General features: G+C 37.7%; 1 protein-coding gene across 1 annotated transcript in view; it reads left to right on the top strand.

Moving 5' to 3' along the window:
• IMMP2L (inner mitochondrial membrane peptidase subunit 2) overlaps positions 1 to 21194 on the top strand; it is a 463417-nt gene that overhangs the window by 363984 nt on the left and 78239 nt on the right. Inside the window, exon 5 of the mRNA XM_063309432.1 lies at positions 1264 to 1366. Within this exon, the coding sequence (XP_063165502.1) occupies positions 1264 to 1366 (103 nt within the window). The remainder of the gene's footprint in view (positions 1 to 1263; positions 1367 to 21194) is intronic.

Below are 21194 nucleotides of genomic sequence, written 5' to 3'. Positions count from 1 at the left end.
TACAGCATAGTGTTGGAATGTTTTTGATAAACCCATCTGGGTGACCTTATTATTATTTATCTCTTCCTACTAGGTCAGCATGGCAGCTCTACTATTTCTGGTCCCTGTCTGATTCCTCTCCCTGTCACCAGTCAGGGTCAATTCAGCTTGCTGTGAATGTTTTCTTACAAGGGCACTTTAAGCAGTTCACATGTGTTGGGGTGTGGATTTCATAGGTTTGGTAGTGAATGCAGCTCACATATGTATGGCGGGGTGGCGGGGAGTACCTTTTACCAGTAACCTCTTTAGAAGCCCTTTCATCAGAAATTATGATTCTGTTTTATTTTTACCTGCAAGGGAATGCAAACCACAGGTATGATCTACTGCTGTAAGTGTACCCTATGATGCCTAGAACTAGTTAGTGTGTATGCAACTTTTCCCAGCTTTGGAAAATCAAGTGTTATCAAAGCACCTACATCTACACTAACTTTTACAGAATTGGGATTTGTATTCTCTCTCTCTTCCCCCCCTCCCCCATGTATTTGTTATGGAAAATAATGTTAAAATAACATGATTCCAGGAACAAAATTGTCCCATGTGGTTATTGTGATTTCAGATCTGTCTCTTTCAAACAGTGGTCACTGCAATAGAAGTATGTTTCCTGGTATCATGCTGAGGCTTTGGCTCACAACAAGCTTTCTGGGTAGAGATGATTAAAACTCTAGCCATCACTAGAATATTATTGCTGCGGTTGTTAATCTCCCTTTTTAAAACTATCTGCTTCTTATTGAGAAAAAAAAAAGGTACTACTGGAATCATCCTGAACACATTTAAAGGGAGAAATCCATTAGCTTAGGTGTACTTTTGAAGAAACTTGCATGGGACTGCATTGTAAGCCTGCAAGGATGTGAAACCACTGTGCTCCAATTATTTTTGAACTAAACATCCAAAACGGCCAGCCAGCACGATTTAATGGCAAAGAATACTATCTATGGAGGATCCTGGATCCTGTACCTTGGTATTCAGAAATGTAAATGACAGTTTTCAAGTGGGCATGGTTGCTCTTGTAAACTGGATTTTGCAAGGAAGAGAAGGCTGAGAAAAAAATAAAGGAGCTGCTTTGATGTTTATGATTTTATTATTTTTATTTATAAAGGGATCAGTGTGCAAAAAAAGGATCAGTACACATTAAGACTGTGGCTAAAGTGTGGGGTTTTGTTTTGTTTTGTTTTGTTTTGCTTTGCTTTTTTGCACAATTAACTGTCCATTTACATTTGTCTTTAGAACCATAGGCTATAAAAAGAAGTATGTGAAAATTCCACATGGCCATATATGGGTAGAAGGCGATCATCACGGGCACAGCTTTGACAGCAATGCTTTTGGTCCGGTAAGTCACAGAATTATTGTGCAAAACAATATGCCATGTCATAAAATATATAACATTTTGTTACAGTATAACAATATATTATGTATAATAATTTAAAAGAGTGTGCCATTTGCTTCTTTACGAGCATTCAGAAAGATTGCTGGGAGCAGCTTCTCCCATCAAAGAGTTGCAGGGAAGGTAATGGGAACCTTCAATGACTGATATTTAAAGGGAAAGGGAAAGCCTTCTTTGATCTGAGTGTGACTCATAACTTTCTCTTCCACTGGAACATTTGGAAGAGCTATGGCCTCCTTTGATTGCCTTACATTTGGCAAAGCTACTGACCCTACTCTTTAGCAGCATGAAACTTTCTTCCATTCTGCTATAATTAGTGCCTCAGGAAGCTGAGTATTCCTATTATGACTTGACATTTATTTAGTGCCAACCATGAACAAGGGGCTAAATAGGACATGGAAAAGCCAAAAGGTTTTTATAAAGCACATTTGACAACCATGTTTGCGATAGAGATAAGAGATTGACAGTGTTAAATGAAGATGGAAGCATTGCATGACTGTAGAGGGAAGAATATATGATGCAGTGAAGAATGTCCTTAGAAGAGAAGTGAATCTGGCACCAATTCCCCCGTTTGGATATGCAAACCCTTTTCTCTCACAGGGAATACTCTCTTACTGTACATAGAAACATGGAAGTGTTCACACATTGCCTTCCCTCCTTCCAGCCATGTCCCTCCATAATAGTAACCAAGAAAGCTAGATTCTCACAAACTTTGATTAATTGGGTTTATTGCATGAAAAATATGGATTAGGTTGCAGAACCTTGGAAACTAGATGTGTATTTTAGTCCCCCTTATATCAGTGAGTATGTTAAGGCTGGTCTTCCTTGATGACTTTGATCTTCTTTCTAACTCTCTCTTGATTTAAGGGGAAGCTGGCTACCTGTTTAGAAGATATGACTCAAATGTCCATCTTTTGTTGTTCTGGAATATTTTGTAGTCATCTGTACTCATTCTCAGGCTAAAAGAATTCCATTAGGAGCAGAAACAGCAAAGAATTAGTAAAAAAGTACGCAGCACATGGCTTCTGAATTCTTTTTTAATCTCTTAATAATAGTTCATGGTAACATGACTAGGAAGGAAGAGAGCAAAACCATAGAATGCAGAATTGGCAGGATTCAAACTTCTGTCAAAGTGCCTTTCCCATAGTACCGCATTGGGATTTTTTTTTCCTGAGTTTCTCTCCATCTCTCTCTCCCCCTCTCCAACCCCCAGCCAGCACTAGTCCATTTTCCAGATTTAATCTTTCTTTCACCAGCTTCTCCTGCCACAAAAACCTGAGTACCGTTCTGTTAGGTTTTGAGACAGCAAACCATAATGATTTGAAAATAACAACAGGATGTTATTATGAAATGCTACCCGTATTGTACTGGTCAGATGTTAGCACTGAAGTCATGTCATTTGCATGATGACATACTCATGCTCAGATCATCAGTTGACCCATCCTTAGAGGAACTCAGGACTTGGTCTGCTGTGCATAATTCCGTTCCAGCAGTCTGTTGAGTTGGAAAGAATGACAAAAAAGTAAAATGAACATTGGAGAGAAGTAACTGCACTTGCCTCATTTCCATGAAATGAAAATGAAGCAAGGGCAAAAGGTAACTTAACAAGGTTGGAAAGAAACAAGAGAGTCCCTATCTGGGCACTATAAAGAAGGTTATAATTCACTGGATAAATAGCACTTTCTAAGTAACATCTAATCTTCATGCTAATCTTCAAAGGCATCATGGTTTTGCAGCAGTGATCTCTGCAATCATTTACAACATCTGGTCATTCTTTGTTTTCAACAATTTCTTTTGTTCTTATCAGCAATATAAAGACTCCCTCAAATCACAGGTAAATTATATGAGAGAGAAAAAATTCAAATATACCGGTCTATAAGAGATAGTTCTTATGCTTTGAAGAGCTCACTTTCTGCCAAAGAGCTCACTTTCTGCAATTTAATACAGATAGTCAGACGTAGTTATTCTTAAAGATTAATATGGGATCAAATTGAAATTGTGTCTAAAAGCAGAATGACAACTTTTTTGTACACCGAATGTGTTTGCGTCTATGTGCAGAAGTGAAAGGAGAGAGAGAAAGAGATTATTTAGAACATTGCTTTAAGGTGAGCAGGGATAACCAGTGGTCCGCTGTTTTGCTGGATGGAACTATTGGAAATGGGAGGGCTGCAGGTTTCTCATCCTAGCCTTAAAAATTAGTGAGCTAAGAACAAGAAGGGAACTGCTTAGGAATCATTTGGAATCTATTGTATTTATTTTTATTGTATTTATTTATTATTCAAATTTTATTACCGCACATCTCCCCCAAAAGAGGGACTCTGGGCGGCTTACAATAAAATCAATGCTACAACAATAAATGTTAAAATCCCATAAAAATAAAGCACGTTACAAATATAAAATGCAATAAATAAATATGGAATCCAAGTGGCTGTAAAATTCCAATCTGGTGGGAGGGGCTGTAAGGCGTGAGCCACCCCCCAGAATGGCTACCCACCTTCCCGCCCCAAATGAGATGGCAGAACCAAGCCTTCAGAGCCTTCCGGAAGGTCAGGAATGAAGGCGCCTTCCTCATCTCCAGGAGCAAGATGTTCTCTGCAGTGGGGGCCACTGCAGAGAAGGCCCACTTCCTGGACCTGCCAGGTGAAATTCTCTTACAGACGGGGTCCATAACATGCCCTCTCTGAATGATCGGGTGGGGTGGGTCGATGTTATGGGGATTAGCCGGTCCCTCAGATAACCTGGCCCCATGCCATGTAGGGCTTTAAAGGTGAAACACCTTGAATTGGACCCAGAAGCAAACTGGCACCCAGTGAAGCTCGCATAGCAGGGGTGTTATATGTGCCGAACTAGGGGCACCGAGAATAGCCCTCACAGTTGCATTCTGGACCAGCTGAAGCTTCCGGATACCCTTCAAGGGTAGCCCCATGTAGAGCGCATTGCAATAGTCTATATGGGAGATGACCAGGGCATGAGTGACTGTTCGGAGGGCATTAATGTATGTCATTAAACAGTTGGTGCTCTCTGTTTCTTTAGTAAGATAGGCAAAAAGTGATATATGCTAATGTGCAGCAAAATCTCTTGGTGATTATTATCATTAAAATCCAAGTTTACAAATATTTTTTAACACTGGAATGTTTCAGCTTCATTGTCCATAATGTCCATAATATTTTATGGTAGGAGAGAATCAAGTTATTGGTGCACATAGAAATTTTAATTGCTTTCAGTAAAATCAGATTTTTGATGTTAGTATTTTGTTTCTTATTCTAGCTATGTGAATAAATAGAATGTTTTTACTGAAACCAGAAACTACAGTAAAGTGTGCTGAACTAGAAACTGGGATGTCTGAACAATACAATGGCCAGCTACAGATTTAGTTGTTAATTACTTTGCAGCATGTTAAATTAAATTAAGGAAAGCAGTCTTTTGTGTTTTATTATTCAAAAAGCAGCTTTGTTTAATTCATAGAGCAAATGCACTGTAATGCTGTTACTTTGATATTGCCTGGTTTAATCTACATTTTGAAACAAGCCATAGTAGCTATATTTAATGACTTAAAAAAAGACTCAGTTTGGAACAGCAGCCAATAATCATTAAAAGAACTCATAGTTTTCTCCATTATTTAAATGTGTGTGTGTGTGGGTGTGTGTGTACAGAAGGGAAATGAGAGATTTTGCTTCAATCAGTGTAATGGTATGTGGGAATGACCTTGAGGGATGAGGAGAAGAAATGCTGCCTAGGGAATGATCAGGTAAAAGGGGAGGAACCCGCAGCTGCATAACAGGCAAAGAAAGAAACTTAAAAAGGATCCACCCTAATGTATCAGGCTGTTAAAAGTGATGGCTGGAGATTTGTATGTTCAGCCCTCCTAGGTAAACCAGATAGGAAACATGACCAGATGAGCTAATTCTACTTTATTGTAAGGCTACAGTTACAGAATCTGGGAAGTCTGAAAATACAAATATCCTGCCGTCACTTTTAACACCCTGATACGTTAGGGTGGTTCCTTTTAAAGTTCCTTTCTTTTTCTGTTATGCAACTGCAGACTCCTCTCCCTTTTATCTGATCATTCCCTAGGCAGCATCTCTTCTCCTCCTCCCTCAAGGTCATTCCCACATACCATTACAATCAGTGAACTAGGATAGTGTGTTCCATTAAATTAAGCAAAGTTCTTATCAAAAACATTCTAGCTTAATTGGAAATGAATAGTGGTATAAGAATACACATACTGAGATATTCATAAGCTGATTTATCCTATGGCTTCTTGTCTTCCACATACAGTAACTTTAGAAGTATTGCCATGCAATATTTATTTTTGCTTTAGAAACATCACTGTTTGGAAAAAATTGAGACAGAGACTGTAATAGGCAGCGTTTTAAATGTAAACATCACTCAGATATGACAGTCAATCTCAAATCTACATTCTCCAAACACTGGGCCTAAAGATGCTTTATGAAACTTGACCCTGAACTTAAATTGTACTAACATCTACGTATATCAATAGTTTTGTTTGCCATGTTACTGGAGAGGTGCTCTCAGATGGTCAAATTATACATGTACTCTGCAAAATACTCAAATGACTATACCAGCATAATATTATCATGATTAACATGAATAGGATTAAAACCACATAAAGAGTTTTATGGTTTTCACTTTGAGTAGTATAATATAAATCACAGAAAGACATTTAGCAGGTTGATATACTCAAGATTTTGGATTTCTTTTTCTGGTTTATTGATTTTATTGAACGTTTCAAAAATGAGCAATAAAGAGTTCACAAAACATTGATGAATATTACTGTTTTATTTAGGAGGATAGAATCATGCATAATTCTATTCATTCTTTTCAAAGAATTTGCAGGCATAGATGTACCTATGACATCCTGGACATGGAAATTAATGTAATGTGTTCTGGATCAGGGTTTTACAGATTCCATGTTAGTAGTGATCCATCTTCAGCAAAGGATCGTTACCTTGTCGTGGTGCTGGAGCTTGAGCACCTCAATGATGCCATGAGCTAAACCATGAAGGGCCACCCAAGACGGGAAGGTCATGAGAGAGAGGTTAGACTAAATGCGATCCCTGGGGAAGGTAATGGCAACCCACCCCAGTATTCTTGCCATGAAAACTAAATGGATCAGTACAACCAGAGATATGTTGGTATACCATCGGAAAATGAGACCTCCAGGTCGGAAGATGGTCAAAATGCTACTGGGGAGGAACAGAGGATGAGTTCAACTAGCCACAGACGTGATGACACAGCTAGCTCAAAGCCAAAAGGACGGCTAGCGGCCGACGGTGCTGGTGGTGAACGGCGAATCCGATGTTCTAAGGATCAACACACCATTGGAACCTGGAATGTAAGGTCTATGAGCCAGGGCAAATTGGATGTGGTTATTGATGAGATGTCAAGATTAAAGATAGACATTTTGGGCGTCAGTGAACTGAAATGGACTAGAATGGGCCACTTCACATCAAATGACCACCAGATCTACTACTGTGGACAAGAGGACCACAGAAGAAATGGAGTAGCCTTCATAATTAATAGTAAAGTGGCTAAAGCAGTGCTTGGATACAATCCAAAAAACGATAGAATGATCTCAATTCGAATTCAGGGCAAGCCATCTAACATCACAGTGATCCAAATATACGCCCCAACCACAAATGCTGAAGAAGCTGAAGTAGAGCAGTTCTATGAGGATCTGCAGCACCTACTGGACAACACGCCTAAAAGAGATGTTATTTTCATCACGGAAGACTGGAATGCTAAGGTGGGCAGTCAAATGACACCTGGAATTACAGGTAAGCATGGCCTGGGAGAACAAAACGAAGCAGGACATAGGCTGGTAGAATTTTGCCAAGACAACTCACCCTGCATAACAAACACTCTCTTCCAACAACCTCAGAGACGGCTTTATACATGGACTTCCCCAGATGGACAACACCGAAATCAGATTGACTACATCCTTTGCAGCCAAAGGTGGTGGACATCTATACAGTCGGTAAAAACAAGACCTGGAGCTGACTGTAGTTCAGATCACGAACGTCTTCTTGCACAATTTAGGATCAGACTAAAGAGATTAGGGAAGACCCACAGATCAGCTAGATATGAGCTCACTAATATCCCTAAGGAATATGCAGCGGAGGTGAAGAATAGATTTAAGGGACTGGAGTTAGTAGATAGGGTCCCGGAAGAACTCTGGACAGAAGTTTGCAACATTGTTCAGGAGGCGGCAACAAAATACATCCCAAAGAAAGAGAAAACCAAGAAGGCAAAATGGCTGTCTGCTGAGACACTAGAAGTAGCCCAAGAAAGAAGGAAAGCAAAAGGCATCAGTGATAGGGGGAGATATGCCCAATTAAATGCAAAATTCCAGAGGTTAGCCAGAAGACATAAGGAATTATTTTTATACAAGCAATGCGCAGAAGTGGAAGAAGACAATAGAATAGGAAGGACAAGAGACCTCTTCCAGAAAATTAGAAACATTGGAGGTAAATTCCAGGCAAAAATGGGTATGATCAAAAACAAAGATGGCAAGGACCTAACAGAAGAAGAGATCAAGGAAAGGTGGCAAGAATATACGGAAGACCTGTATAGGAAGGATAACAATATCAGGGATAGCTTTGACAGTGTGGTCAGTGAGCTAGAGCCAGACATCCTGAAGAGTGAGGTTGAATGGGCCTTAAGAAGCATTGCTAATAACAAGGCAGCAGGAGATGATGGCATCCCAGCTGAACTGTTCAAAATCTTGCAAGATGATGCTGCCAAGGTAATGCATGCTATATGCCAGCAAATTTGGAAAACACAGGAATGGCCTTCAGATTGGAAAAAATCAACTTATATCCCCTTGCTCTAATCAGAGAAATATTTTAGTCCAGAGGTTTCAGACTCTGTAGCTAACCTTTCTGGATGATTCTGACCTCTTTGGGAGAAGGCTTAAAGGGAACCAAGGGAGGATTGAAAAGAAAGGATTTATGGCTTTGTTTCCTTGCCGGTTTTGAAATCTACAGAATACATTGATTTCTGAGGAGAAAAATGTAAATCTTGACAGTGCTGTTCTTTATTGTCAAGATGGGAACGCTGTTTATCAAACTGTATTTTAATGCTTAACAGAAAACATGTCTCCATTTATCCTACCATACAACTGCATTTCAGAGTGTGTTCAGTAACCAAGATTTAGTTGGCAAACAAATACTCTGCATGAGAAACATGTGCATCATTTAATTTAAAATTAAAAGGAGAATTCTGGGCTTAAGAAAAGCTGTCAATTAACATGAGATTTTTGCCAAGTTGGAAGAAAAAAACTCATGGTAAAGAGACTTCGCAAATCTACCTGGCATTTGGAATGAAATGTTCCATCAAGTTAGTAGGTTTTGTGCAGTCTGAGCATTTTCCCAACCTTTTGTACCTAACACTAACCTTTGAACCACAAGGACTGAACCTAGGATTTTTTGCTCACCAAAACCTAAATTATGGGTAGGTAAAGGTAAAGGTTTCCCTTGACGTTAAGTCCAGTCATGTCCAACTCTAGGGGGCGGTGCTCATCTCCGTTTCAAAGCCGAAGAGCCGGTGTTTGTCCGTAGACACTTCCTCCGTGGTCATGTGGCCGGCATGACTACAGTGCAATGTAGACTAGCCTCCTCGTGGTGCACCCTGGGCAACATAACTTGTCATGGCTAAATAGTCTACACATCTGGCTGCTGGATCTCACAAGGATTTCCCAGCAAGAAAAAGCAGCATGAACACCAAACTGCTATGCCATACAATTAAAAAAAAAAAAAAGTAAGAGGAAGGTACTATTGTGTAAGACAATTTACATGTATCTTTCTTTGTGTCTTGAGGAAAGTTGTTGTCATATTGTCATCACTGACTGTTTGATGCAATACAGCAGGGTTTGATTTACTCATGTACTTAAATAAATATGTTTACCTCACTTTTAGCCAAAAAAAGATCCCAAGGTAATTTAGGCATAAGTTAATAAAGCCTATCCTTCCTGCTTCCTATTATGATCTAAGACAGTATGCAAAACTGAAGTTGGGAGAATAAACAAGATTAGGAAGTTAGAGGAAAACAGACACCAATTCTTATAGTTCTAATAAAAGCCATCTGGAATGGAAACAGTTCAGGAAGAGAAAAAACCAGTTAGAATCCCTGGAAAGCAACTTTGCTTTTTATGGGCTTTGCGTCTGGACCCAGGGTTTGCTCTCAGAGGACATAAAACTACTCTGGTTCCCAGTGCCTCTGCTCACTATATTTGCTTGACACAAATGTATATTGTCAGGAACAAATTTCTATTGACTAAATTTTATTTAGAGTAGAAAGCTCATATGATTTATTGTACGGAAGTCTCAGAGTTTAAGTGATTTTCCATCTGGGCCAAACAAGACATACCAGAAGAAAAATCTACTCTCTGAATGGAGTATTTGCAATGTTCACCAAGAGCATTTGTCCATGAAGCTGTTTTTTTTTTTTTTCCTGAAGAACAGTTTCTAAGCTAAACAGAAGTGCTACTACAGGATGAAAAAATGCATTAGGAATAAATAAAAGGAATTTAAAATTTAGTAACAGTAAGAGCTGTTTACAGTGGTAATTACAGAATCATGTCATTCCTAACTTCAGATGTCCATGGCTTTGTTTGGTTTTGCAATATTAATTATTGGAAAGTTTTGTGCAGAATGAAGTATCACACTGCCAACCTTTTGCAGTAAGCCAGGACAAAAAATAGGCCTCGTAGGATTATAGGAATGCTATTATTGTTTTACTGTATAATAACAGAATCTTGAAAGACTGCCAGAATTTCCCTCTGCCCCCTCTTATTCATGCATTTCTCAGACAGTCTGACCAGAGACGACTGACATCAACAAAATGTCCAGGTATGTTCATGGGTAGCTTCTGATGAGTGGCTTCTTTAGATGAAAGCACAGGCCTAGGGCCATCAGATCAGCTGCAATTAAAACTCAGGTTGTTGCAATTCAAATTAGTATTAAGTAAGAATGTATTCAAGGTGTATATATAATGAACTAGCTTGAAATTCACAAATGAAATACTTTTCTCTCTGAATTGTTGAAGCAGCTGCATCTTTTTCCAATGCTCACACGGTTGCTTCAGAAGTTGCTCCTGATGGGGAACAGCTTGGTTTAATGATTTAAAGAGAGTGTTGTGTTTGTACTACTTTGAATTGTGAAGCACCTCTTTCAAACACTTTACATACTCCCACGTGTGCATGCAACATAATATACATATAAATCATGGTTTGATACTTCATAAGCCACAATTTTAATGGAAGCTAATTGTAGAATTATGTACAAATTATTTTATGTAATAGTTGTTAACTATATATATAGTTCATTCATTCATTCATTCTATATCCTTTAACATGTCCTTGAACCTTATATTTTCTGTGCTTTCTCTATTTTGAAGCCAGGAAGAATCACAAGGGCCTATGATGCAATCATTCATTCTGTTGCATTGCTTCAAATCCGTTTTCCTTTTATATTGGATAAAAATATTAGCAAAAATATCGTAAGTACTAATGTGATCAGGATGCCTAGTCTATAAAAAGTTGCAAGGCCAGAGACAAAGGGGTCATCAAAAATTGTGAAGGTCAGTCTGGGTCACACATTTTCCAAAATATATATTTATTGGTATTAAATTGGGAATCAAATACTATTGAATTATATAGTACACTTGTAATGCAGAATTCATCATGTTAAAAGTTCTGATAAATATAATTTTAAAACAATATCTGTACAGAGTCTTGCTTTCAGAATAAGACAATTTGTTATTAAAATGCTCAAAATTTGACAGATCAAACAGTGTCTTCTGAGAAAAGGAATGCTGATGAACTTTTTATGAATGCTATTCTGAGGTAAACATTTTTGGTTGCAACATTAAGCCATCAAAGGTAGAGTTTTGAAAGTTTACCTGGGAACCAGGGGCACCTTCCCCTTTTTATATGTGTGTTGTGCATGTGGCACGTGTAAAAATGAGACAGGCATTGATTGTATGGAAGCAACTGCTGCCATGGCATTTTTGACCTTCCTGGCAGACACCTTTGCTCAGAACTTCAGTGTTTGAAGTCTTGGAATGAAGATAATTTTGGAAATGGAAATTAAATATACTTGAAAGGTATCTGTAAAGAGAGATATATAGAGAGAGCGATAATAGAATGAGGTATAGGTATAGGGAAAAGCATAGGTATAGGTATACACATACACATACACACATTGCCCTAGTTTACAGTATTGCAGTCTGTGAAGAGTAGCATCAAGAAATACAACTTGGTATTTTTTTCAGTACTGGAAATATTTTGGCTGAAATTCTAGGAACCTGACAGAAAATTCCAAATTCAGGGGTCTGTCCTTCTCCAGTTCCTTCTGCAAACTGCACCTAGATAAATAATAAATATCAAAGCACCAATAAATGCCAAAAATCTGTATGGATTAGGTCTTGCTCCAGCCTATAATTAGTCCTGTAGTGAAGGTTCTTTGGAAATGATATGAACTTGACATTTTAAATATGCCTAATATGTTTCATTGCTCATTTTTGAAAAAGGTATCGTATTATTCTGTTTTTGTCACAACAGAGAAATTCATGACATTGTGAAATTTTCACAGACTTTGACCTCCTCTTTCCAGTCACTGATGACAGTCCAGACCTAACAAGCAACTGCATCACCAGCAGCAGAAAACGCATAGTGGACATTATAGTGGGGAAGAAGAGAGGCAGAAGGCATTGGCAAAAATACAAGTGATTTTCTTAGTGAAGACATGAGATACCACAGATGCTTTTTGGTTCAGTTGTTGGCCTGCCATGGCCAATCTCAACTGATCATGACCACTAGCAACATATCTTAACTGGTGAAATCTACAGCACTGAAAGACATAGCAGGATGAGGAAAGTAGAACATTAATTTCAAAGGTTCAGTGAGATCTTAAGAGAGTTTTCCCTCTCCTTCTTTGTATTCTTAAGATGACTTTTGGATGATCTATGAGTTAATCCAAGTCAGAGGCACATTAATTTTAATAAGCGGATTCTTTAAAGCAACAACATCCTTTTTCAGGCTCTTACCAAAGCCTAAAAATGTTGGTCTGCTTTAATGAATAGCAAAGAGATGCTACACTCAGGTGAATTCCAAAGCACTTTTTTTGAATCATTTCAAAGCATGCACAGTCCTAGTAATCACTTTGTTCTTACTTCTGAACAAAAATATCAAAAAGGCAATCATACACATTAACAGCTTACTCTTTTCTGCTAAAGAATATGGTAAATCCTTAAAACGTATGTTAGCAGCAAATGAATTCATTTCAGAATGATTGGAATTTATGCAGCTTTCAAAATGGGTTGGCCATGGTTTTCTAAGCTGGAAGTTCTGTTTCTAGTGCTGTCAGAAAAAAAATAAAGAATCATGCTAAGTTATCCATCTTGCTTTTCTTCTATCTCTCATCACAGACCAAGTTCAAAAATACACTGACGTTATTTTTAAAATATGACAACTATTTTAAAGCGCCACCCAATCTTTCTTTCTGTTCCTATAGACAATAGCTGCATCACAATACTTGGCTTGAAATGTCTCTTCTTGCTTTTAAAAGTAAATATTACTGTTGCTGTAAAGGTATGTGAGGTTACATCTCATTCACAATCTTCAGATGTAATGTTAAACCAGAACTGCCAAGTTCATTGCCAATGCTCAGCTGCCCTTGTTTTGTTCCTTCCAGCCGAAGTGTCCAGAAACTAATAGGAAAACAAACCTTTCCTGTTACATCCAATTCTCCCCTACCCCAAAACTAAGAATAGAAAATGAGTTCAAATTTGAGCTTCAGAAACCTTGCTTTAAACCGTGACATATCAGATGTGCGATAAACAAGGCATAATGTAATGGGATAGAAAAGGGGAAGTTGCTGATTCCTCTTTAGGTCTCTGTTCCTTCTGGCAGTGAATGCACAAATATATTGCTTGTGAATGATAAGATATGCCACTCCAATACTCATGAACAATGTCTCTCCTTTTTCAATCTCAAATCTTACATTGCAATACTTTGGGGAAGCATTTGAAAAACCATTCTCTGGTTTTTCTATATTTGTATATATTGAAACTCCAGGAAATAAATGTCTCAAAATATTACAAAACAAAATAATACAGTGACAGAGATACAACATCCATTCCACAAAGATTTGATATAATAGAATTGTTTTACAAATCGTGCTTTCAGAGATGCCAAAGAATTCATTGCTGTGAATTTAAAAGCTTAGGAAACATGTACCATGGTGTCAGCTATTTTTCTCTACCTGCTATCCCTTATTAAATAAATTATGTCCTAATTTTAAAAAAGATAACTGTGGACAAAGCTGATAGGATGTGTGTGAGTGCAATGAAGTCTGAAGAACAAGGGACAGAGACAACCAAAATAAAAGGATCTGTTAGGGGGAATACGAAAGGAGCCAGAAAACTAACAGTGGCCTGATTCAGGAAGATCTAAGCCAAATTCATTCTTTTTCTCAGATATATCCCTGTACCACTTACTTGGCTCCACCCTGCAACCTTCATATTGAACCTCAGTTCAAAGATACTCATAAGACTGTGTTTAATAAATATTGGTAACTTACTGTGGCTTCTGCTTGGATTTTCTGAGCATGGATTTAAGTATCACTATAATATGTGGGATATAATCTCTACTACAGGATGGCTTCTGGTGTGGGGCATGGGGGACTGAACAGCTGTGTCTGCAGGCTCTGCGGACAGAACTGACAATGTGGCAGTTTTTCTGGGCTCAGGCAGCTTTTCCTGAAGCCCAGGAGCATTTTCACGGACTAGAAAGCACTCAGAATTACCCCATTTGTACTCCAGAACAGCGATTTGCAACCTGAGGATCGCAAACAGTGTTTGCGGTAATCGGGTAAGAGCCACTGGGAGATGGGGTTGCCATCATTTCCAAGCCACGCTGTAACCTTCAAGGGCCACTAAGACTGGCCACCCCATTTCTAAATCGCTCAATTTTTATCTTTTTAAGTTTATGTACCTAAGAGAAGCTTTTTACGGCAAGGAGAAGTGAACTCTCTTGGTACTTATCATTATTTCTGGGATTAATTTTATTTTTTTTTAAAAAAAATATTTTAAAGTTTTGGCTTGTTTCCATCCAGTATTGAGGAGGAGCAAAAGTAAATGTTTGTCTCCCTGTTATTATTTCTGTACTGAATTTGAAGATTTTAATATTCTCCTACACGTTGAATCTACTGTTGTGAATCTTAGGTTTTCTGCTGCCATTTTTCCCTGGGGAACTGCTGATCAGCTTTTTACTTATGTAAACAGTTCCAGAAATTTTCCATTACATTTTACTTTCCCTGGTTAAGTATTTAGGGGGAGCCATAATTTACTGTGTGAGACATGGAAGATTTTAAGCAGACTTTCTCAGAGTTCCATCAAGACCTCAAACAGATTCTCTCTGACTCTTGTCAAGTCATTATGCAAGATATTTGGGACACTGTTGAAAATAGCCTTGAAATGTGGCATCTGGCTGGGGATGTCATGGAAGGAATTGAAGACCTTAACAATGATACAAATATTTCCACTAACAGTGAGATCGAGGCTTTTGGTGAAATGCCAGATAACTGAGTGGCTGACTTTTGAAGAAATTAAAGGGACAGACTATAAGAGAAATTGCTGTTCTGATGGAATGTTATGGAAAGGAAGGGGTTGTTATCTATGGGACGTTTTCTGCTGAGAAGTTGGAGTATTTAAGGGGGCATTTGGCTGTTTGATCTTTTTGTGAAAAATGCCCTTTGTGTATTCTGGAAATATGTGAATGCTTTGGTTTATTTCGAAGTGGGGTAAGGGTTTGAGAGGGTTTATTTGGATTGCTTTTAAGGCTTGTTTGATGTTATTCTTTAATGATTTGGATTGAAAATAATAAATGTTTGGTTTTAGGTTTAATATTGTAATAACTGTAGTAGTATTAATCATAAGAGTAGAAATTTTATATGCTTTTTTTAGTTTGATCTTTATTATAGTAGACAGAAATGTATAGAATAGTGGCAGGTAAAGGTAAAGGTTTCCCTTGACATTAAGTCCAGTCATGTCCGACTCTAGGGGGCGGTGCTCATCTCTGTTTCAAAGCCGAAGAGCTGGCGTTTGTCCGTAGACACTTCCCTGGTCATGTGGCCGGCATGACTACACGGAATGCTGTTACCTGCCCGCCGAAGCGGTACCTATTAATCTACTCACATTTGCATATTTTCGAACTGCTAGGTTGGCAGGAGCTGGGACTAGCAACGGGAGCTCACCCCGTCATGCGGATTCGAACTGCCAACCTTCTGATCGGCAAGCTCAGCAGCTCAGTGGTTTAACCCGCAGCGCCACCGCGTCCCGTTAGAATAGTGGTAGGAAGTAAGTAATTAAATAAGTGTTGTTTTGGTGGGGAGGTTGTTTAGGTGGTCTATATATTTTCTCTTCTTTTAATATTAGGGGAGGGAGCAATTGCATTTAGTGATCTTTACAACATGTTAATGGAATAATTTATAGAAATAAGGTGATTTTGGTTTAATATAGAGTAAGGGATTGATTATGGGAAAATATGGTATATTCTTGCTGTTAAAAATCGGAAGTCACCTCTTTATGTAATCTTTAAAAAAACTTTTTTCACCTTATATTTTCTCTTTTTTAGTTTTTTTTCTTTTTTTGTAGTTTTTATCTTTGTTCTAAACTTAATAAAATTCTTCTGAAAGAAATCTCTAATACAGAATCAGTATCTTAATCCTAAGAGATGTCATTGAAGTCATTATTCTTACAGTCCTGTTCCTTATTCTTACAGTCCATTATTGCCTTGACTTTGCCTGAAGATGGGGTAGTGAGTACGGGTAATTAACAAGGTTTTATATGGTTTGAAAAAAATATCAGGAAAGAAAGCCCCCCATTTTGTCTCCTAAATGAAGTTTCCATACATGTACTCAGTGTTTGCCTCCCTTACTTTCTTTAGAAAATAATGTTAGTCTTTTTCCAGGTTTGCAGAACCATAAAGAAAATTAATCAAGAATCCAGTTAATCTCATATTACATTGTTGGTTCTGGATAGACAGATCAATCTCTTAAATTTTCTGTAACAGGTAAAAGACATAACTATAAATTGTCAACAGTTTGGGTAAATGGAGCAGCAGTTTGGATCTCAAGGCAAAAGTTTGCATGCCAGTGAAGACCTTGGGTTAGAAGCCCAAAGTAAAAGCTGTTATTAAGCAGTCTATTCTATGAAAAGTTTTTCTTAGATCCAAGAAAACTAGTATCATTTCATACAGAAGGCAAAATTTAAAAGTTGAATTTTATTTTCTAATTTTTCCCCTTATAACTAAGGTCATTTTTATTCTAAAGGTGCTATATATATATATATTGAAACATTACTGAAATGTGGCTTTATTTTGCCTAAATAGATTAAGCTGATGTTTGTTCTGTAGTATTAAAATTGTCATCATGTAAGAGATTTTAAAAAACAAACCAACCCAAATGCCACTGAGAAAAGAAGAAATTGCTTAGTATCAAAGGATAGCAGGGTGCAGGGAGAAACTGGCATAGTATGCAATGAAACAATTGTGAAGAGAATTATGAGTCAGTACATATGATGCTGATTCCACAAACTAATATCACAGACTTTGTTCAGATAAAATACCAGTGTACAGTGTGGGTGTGGGTGGGTGGGTATGGTTGGGTGTATGGGAAGATGTTTGGTTAGTGGTTTAAGGTACCAGGCTAGAAATCACATGAGTTTTAGTCCTGCCATGGACATAAAACCAACTGAGTGACTTTGGGCTAGTCACTCTTTCTCATCCCTAGGAAGAAGGCAATCGCAAATCACTTCCAAAAAATGTTTCCAAGAAAACTGCAGGAACTTGTCCAGTCAAGAATAACATCCAGGCAATATGCAATATGTGAGTGTGTGTACGCGCACAAGTGTATGCGCATGTATATACACACATACACACACATTCACACATGCATACATATGTATTTGTCTAGTTCTTAGGTTTATGTAATTATTCATGTGATGCAATGCATTCTTACATTGATTAATTTTAAGACCTAAATCTTCATAACAATGTATCATTGCTTAATATGTTTTTATGCTGCTTTAAATGCTTTGACTCTAAGTGGCCCAGAAGCAGCAATGTACAATAATAATACAATAATACAAAATTAACAAACATATCAACAATGCAAATGCAATTAACAGTTATTATAGTCATAAAACCACAACACTGTATATCATCGGTTAATAAAATATTCACCACATATTCAGAAATCTCTGCCTCTCACATCAGTCCCCAAATGTACATTGCAAAGCCATGGTTTTAGCAGTTCCCTGAATATTAAAAAGTGAGAGTATGGGCCTTACACTTGGTGGGAGGCATTCCATAGGAGAGGAGATCTTGCAGAGAAGATAATCCAGTGTTTCTCAACCTTGACAACTTTCCCCAGCTTTTTGGCTAGGGAATTCTGGGAGTTGAAGTCCATATATCTTCAAGCTGCCAAGATTGAGAAACACTGAGTTAATCTCTGAGTCCATTCTCATCATACTTCATAATACTGGACACTCTCAGCAAGCCCTCTCTATAGGTATATCTTGAAAAGGCAGATTCTGCTTGGAGTAAGCCATCTTGGAGATAGCCAGAACACAAGCCACGTAGGATTTTGAAGGTGATCACTAGCACTTTTACATGAACCCAGAAGCAAACCACCAGCTATTGTAGCTTCCACAAAATTAATGCTACATGAAAATAAGAGGTTGTCCCAAGTTAACCTGCTGTCTGCTGTATTTTGCAGTTTTATTTTCCAGGTGATTTTAACAGCATTCCCATGTACCATACATTCCTATGTATTCGTCCACAGCTAGTATATTTGTAAACAGCAAATTAAGTTTGCTGTTTACAAGCAGATCAAAATACAATAAAATCTTAAAGAGTTGAACTCCATACCTCTGCCAAGGGTGAGAAACACTGAGATAATCTCTGAGTCTGTTAGTCTATAATACTGGGCACTCTCAGCAAGCCCAGTGCAAGAATCAATGAAGCAATTATAACACAATAACCATAGAGGCTAGCCCTACCAACATAGCAGTAATTAAACTTCAAATGCCCTATGGTGGCATTTCATTTCAGGACAGCCTTCCAACAACACAGAAATACAGAGACCATGAGATTTTTTAAAAAACTGTATTAAGTTTACTAATAGTCCAGCTGTAACTTAAAGGCTTTCACCGCTGTTACTAGTGGGGAGAAAAGGAATATTTTCTTATTGCTACGTATGTGAATACCAAATCCAACAATGGGAATCAATCATAATAGAGGCTTGTTATCATTTGATAACTTGAATCCCTCATTCAGATTCAGTTCTTTCCTTTCTTAGCTTTGTCCTCTGGCTTCTGGCCTTCAGAGGCCATCTCTTTCCTGAAGACAGATGCATCATGACAAGAAAAGTCCAAAGAATTTCATCATGGATTCTGACATAATAATATGCAAAGGGGGATTGTAACAGGAAGGGTTTTATAATCACATTATAGTTTGGCAACCCAACTCCTCACATACCTAGAGGTATCTTATTCCCTCTGCAAATATTATAACCTCATGATCTTTGTTTCTAAATGTAGCATGGGGCATATGGTGTGTTCCAGGGCTTCATACAATTATCTATATATCTTTCACTTCCCTGACTATAAATGAATCATGAAAAAATTACATCCTGAAATTGCATCATAAATTAAATATAAGTAAATTAAACAAAGACGTGCCCACTTTCTCCTTCTCAAATTTAATTTAAGGAATAGTATTTCAAACTCTATTATAGCTTGACAGGAACAATGACCACTTACAGAAATGCTGACAAATATAAATGTACATTATGCGTTACCAACATGATGGATATTTTCTTCATATATAAAAGCAAAACCTTTTATAAAATGCACCAATTGTGCTACACATGGAGGGAAAAAGGAAGGAAGGAAGGAAGGAAGGAAGGAAGGAAGGAAGGAAGGAAGGAAGGAAGGAAGGAAGGAAGGAAGGAAGGAAGGAAGGAAGGAAGGAAGGAAGGGTGGGTGGGTGAGTGGGTTATCACAGACACAAAGGGTAAAAAGGCTTTCTCTTCAGATACATTTTTGTAAGGATTTCTAACCTCCCTGTCCTGTGACCCAGCAGTGTTTTGTTGCAGTATCTAAGATCTTATCACAAGGCATAATGATATAAATGAGGCGAACAGATCTTACAAAGCTGTACATAAAATCATCGCTATTGGTGAGATAATGTCATGCCTGTCTATGAGCTGCCATATTAAAAACATACTCTGAACTAAGGATCTCCAATGTTTGGAAGCCCTTTTCAGTAGAGATCTGAGGGAAAACAAAAAGTTCAGTTCACATATTCATTTGCACTTTTCAAATTATTGTAAGATGGAGCAAAATTACTTGTTCCAGATTTCAGTTTTCCAAATGCTGAGATTTGTAATGCAGTCCAAAACTATAGAAGTGTAGAAGATTGATAGGCTATGGAAAAATAAGCACATATGTGTATATTAGAATAAAGTGTGCGCCAAATGTTATCATGTTAGATTGAAATTAGTTGTAATAATGCACATATTACAGATCCTAATATCTTCTGGGTTCTTTAGCTTATGATAATTACTGTTCTGAGTGATGCATACATTTTCTTCTTTTACTGAGTTAAATTTGAAGATTGCTCTACACTTCATCTGACTATTGAGTCTTCTGTTCCAAATACTGGCCACCTCCCTAATTTGAAGCTGGGATTTTGTTCCAGTTCCATCATGTCCTATAAATTGCTTTGCAAAATTGCAGATTGCTGCCAACTGGTTGAATTTTATAAGCAACCTGTTCCAAAGGTTGCTTATAAAAGGAACAGGATAAAAATGAACTATTTGTAAAAATATTCTTAATCTTCTAATCTCTCGCTTCCTGAAATAAACACTACTTTTAGCCCTCTACAATTTCTTGGAAGCAGAGGTTCAAATTCTGGAATGTAGAGTTGATCATAACATTTTATCACCTTCTTTATATTCTGTGGAGGTCAGTGCTAGAAATCCTTTGGCTTTGATGGACGATAGAAGAGCAAGCTCTGGGAACGGGGGGCTTCAGTAAACAAACGGAGCCCTCTGTGTGCTAAAGCTTTGCCTTGTGTGCTCTGGTATTCACCTTGGGATACAGTCATGTAAACATGGTGCGTTCTCCTCTCATAGAAGAGAACAAGGAGTCCCTGTGGTATTTAAGGTGCTGGTCCATCAATTCTGTGGTGGTTAGAAGTTTAAAAACAGAGATTTCTTTTTTTGTATCCAAATACTTCTAAACTGATGTGAAATCTTGTTATGGATGGCAAAAAAAAAAGATGATTCTATAAATTTACCATAAGTAGAATACACTTGCAAACAATAAATTAATGTTTTCGGAAAACACAGGCAATTGGAATAACTAATCCAACTATGTAAAATGAAACATTGGGCTTATGGTAATAACTGTTTCTTTTCTGGCTTCATAATCTTGAGAGACTCCCTCTGTAAGTACAGTAGATGATTTTGTTTTTGTAAGGTTTGTCTGCCACCATTACCCAATGCACTGTAACTTATCTGCAAGCAATGTGTTTCTAAATTCTTTATCTGCCAACATTCCAATCTGAATATTACAGAGAAAGCTTACATAAAGCCCAAATGTATTGCTGATCATTGTGTGCAATCTATTCTCAGTTGGAGTCTCATTTATACAAAATGTCTTGATTTAAAGGGAACTGCGTGCATAC

Source organism: Candoia aspera, chromosome 7, assembly GCF_035149785.1.
Source record: "Candoia aspera isolate rCanAsp1 chromosome 7, rCanAsp1.hap2, whole genome shotgun sequence".
Taxonomy (NCBI): Eukaryota; Metazoa; Chordata; class Lepidosauria; order Squamata; family Boidae; genus Candoia; species Candoia aspera.
The sequence above is the reverse complement of the archived record's forward strand: the minus strand, read 5'-3'. Positions and strand labels throughout refer to the sequence as shown.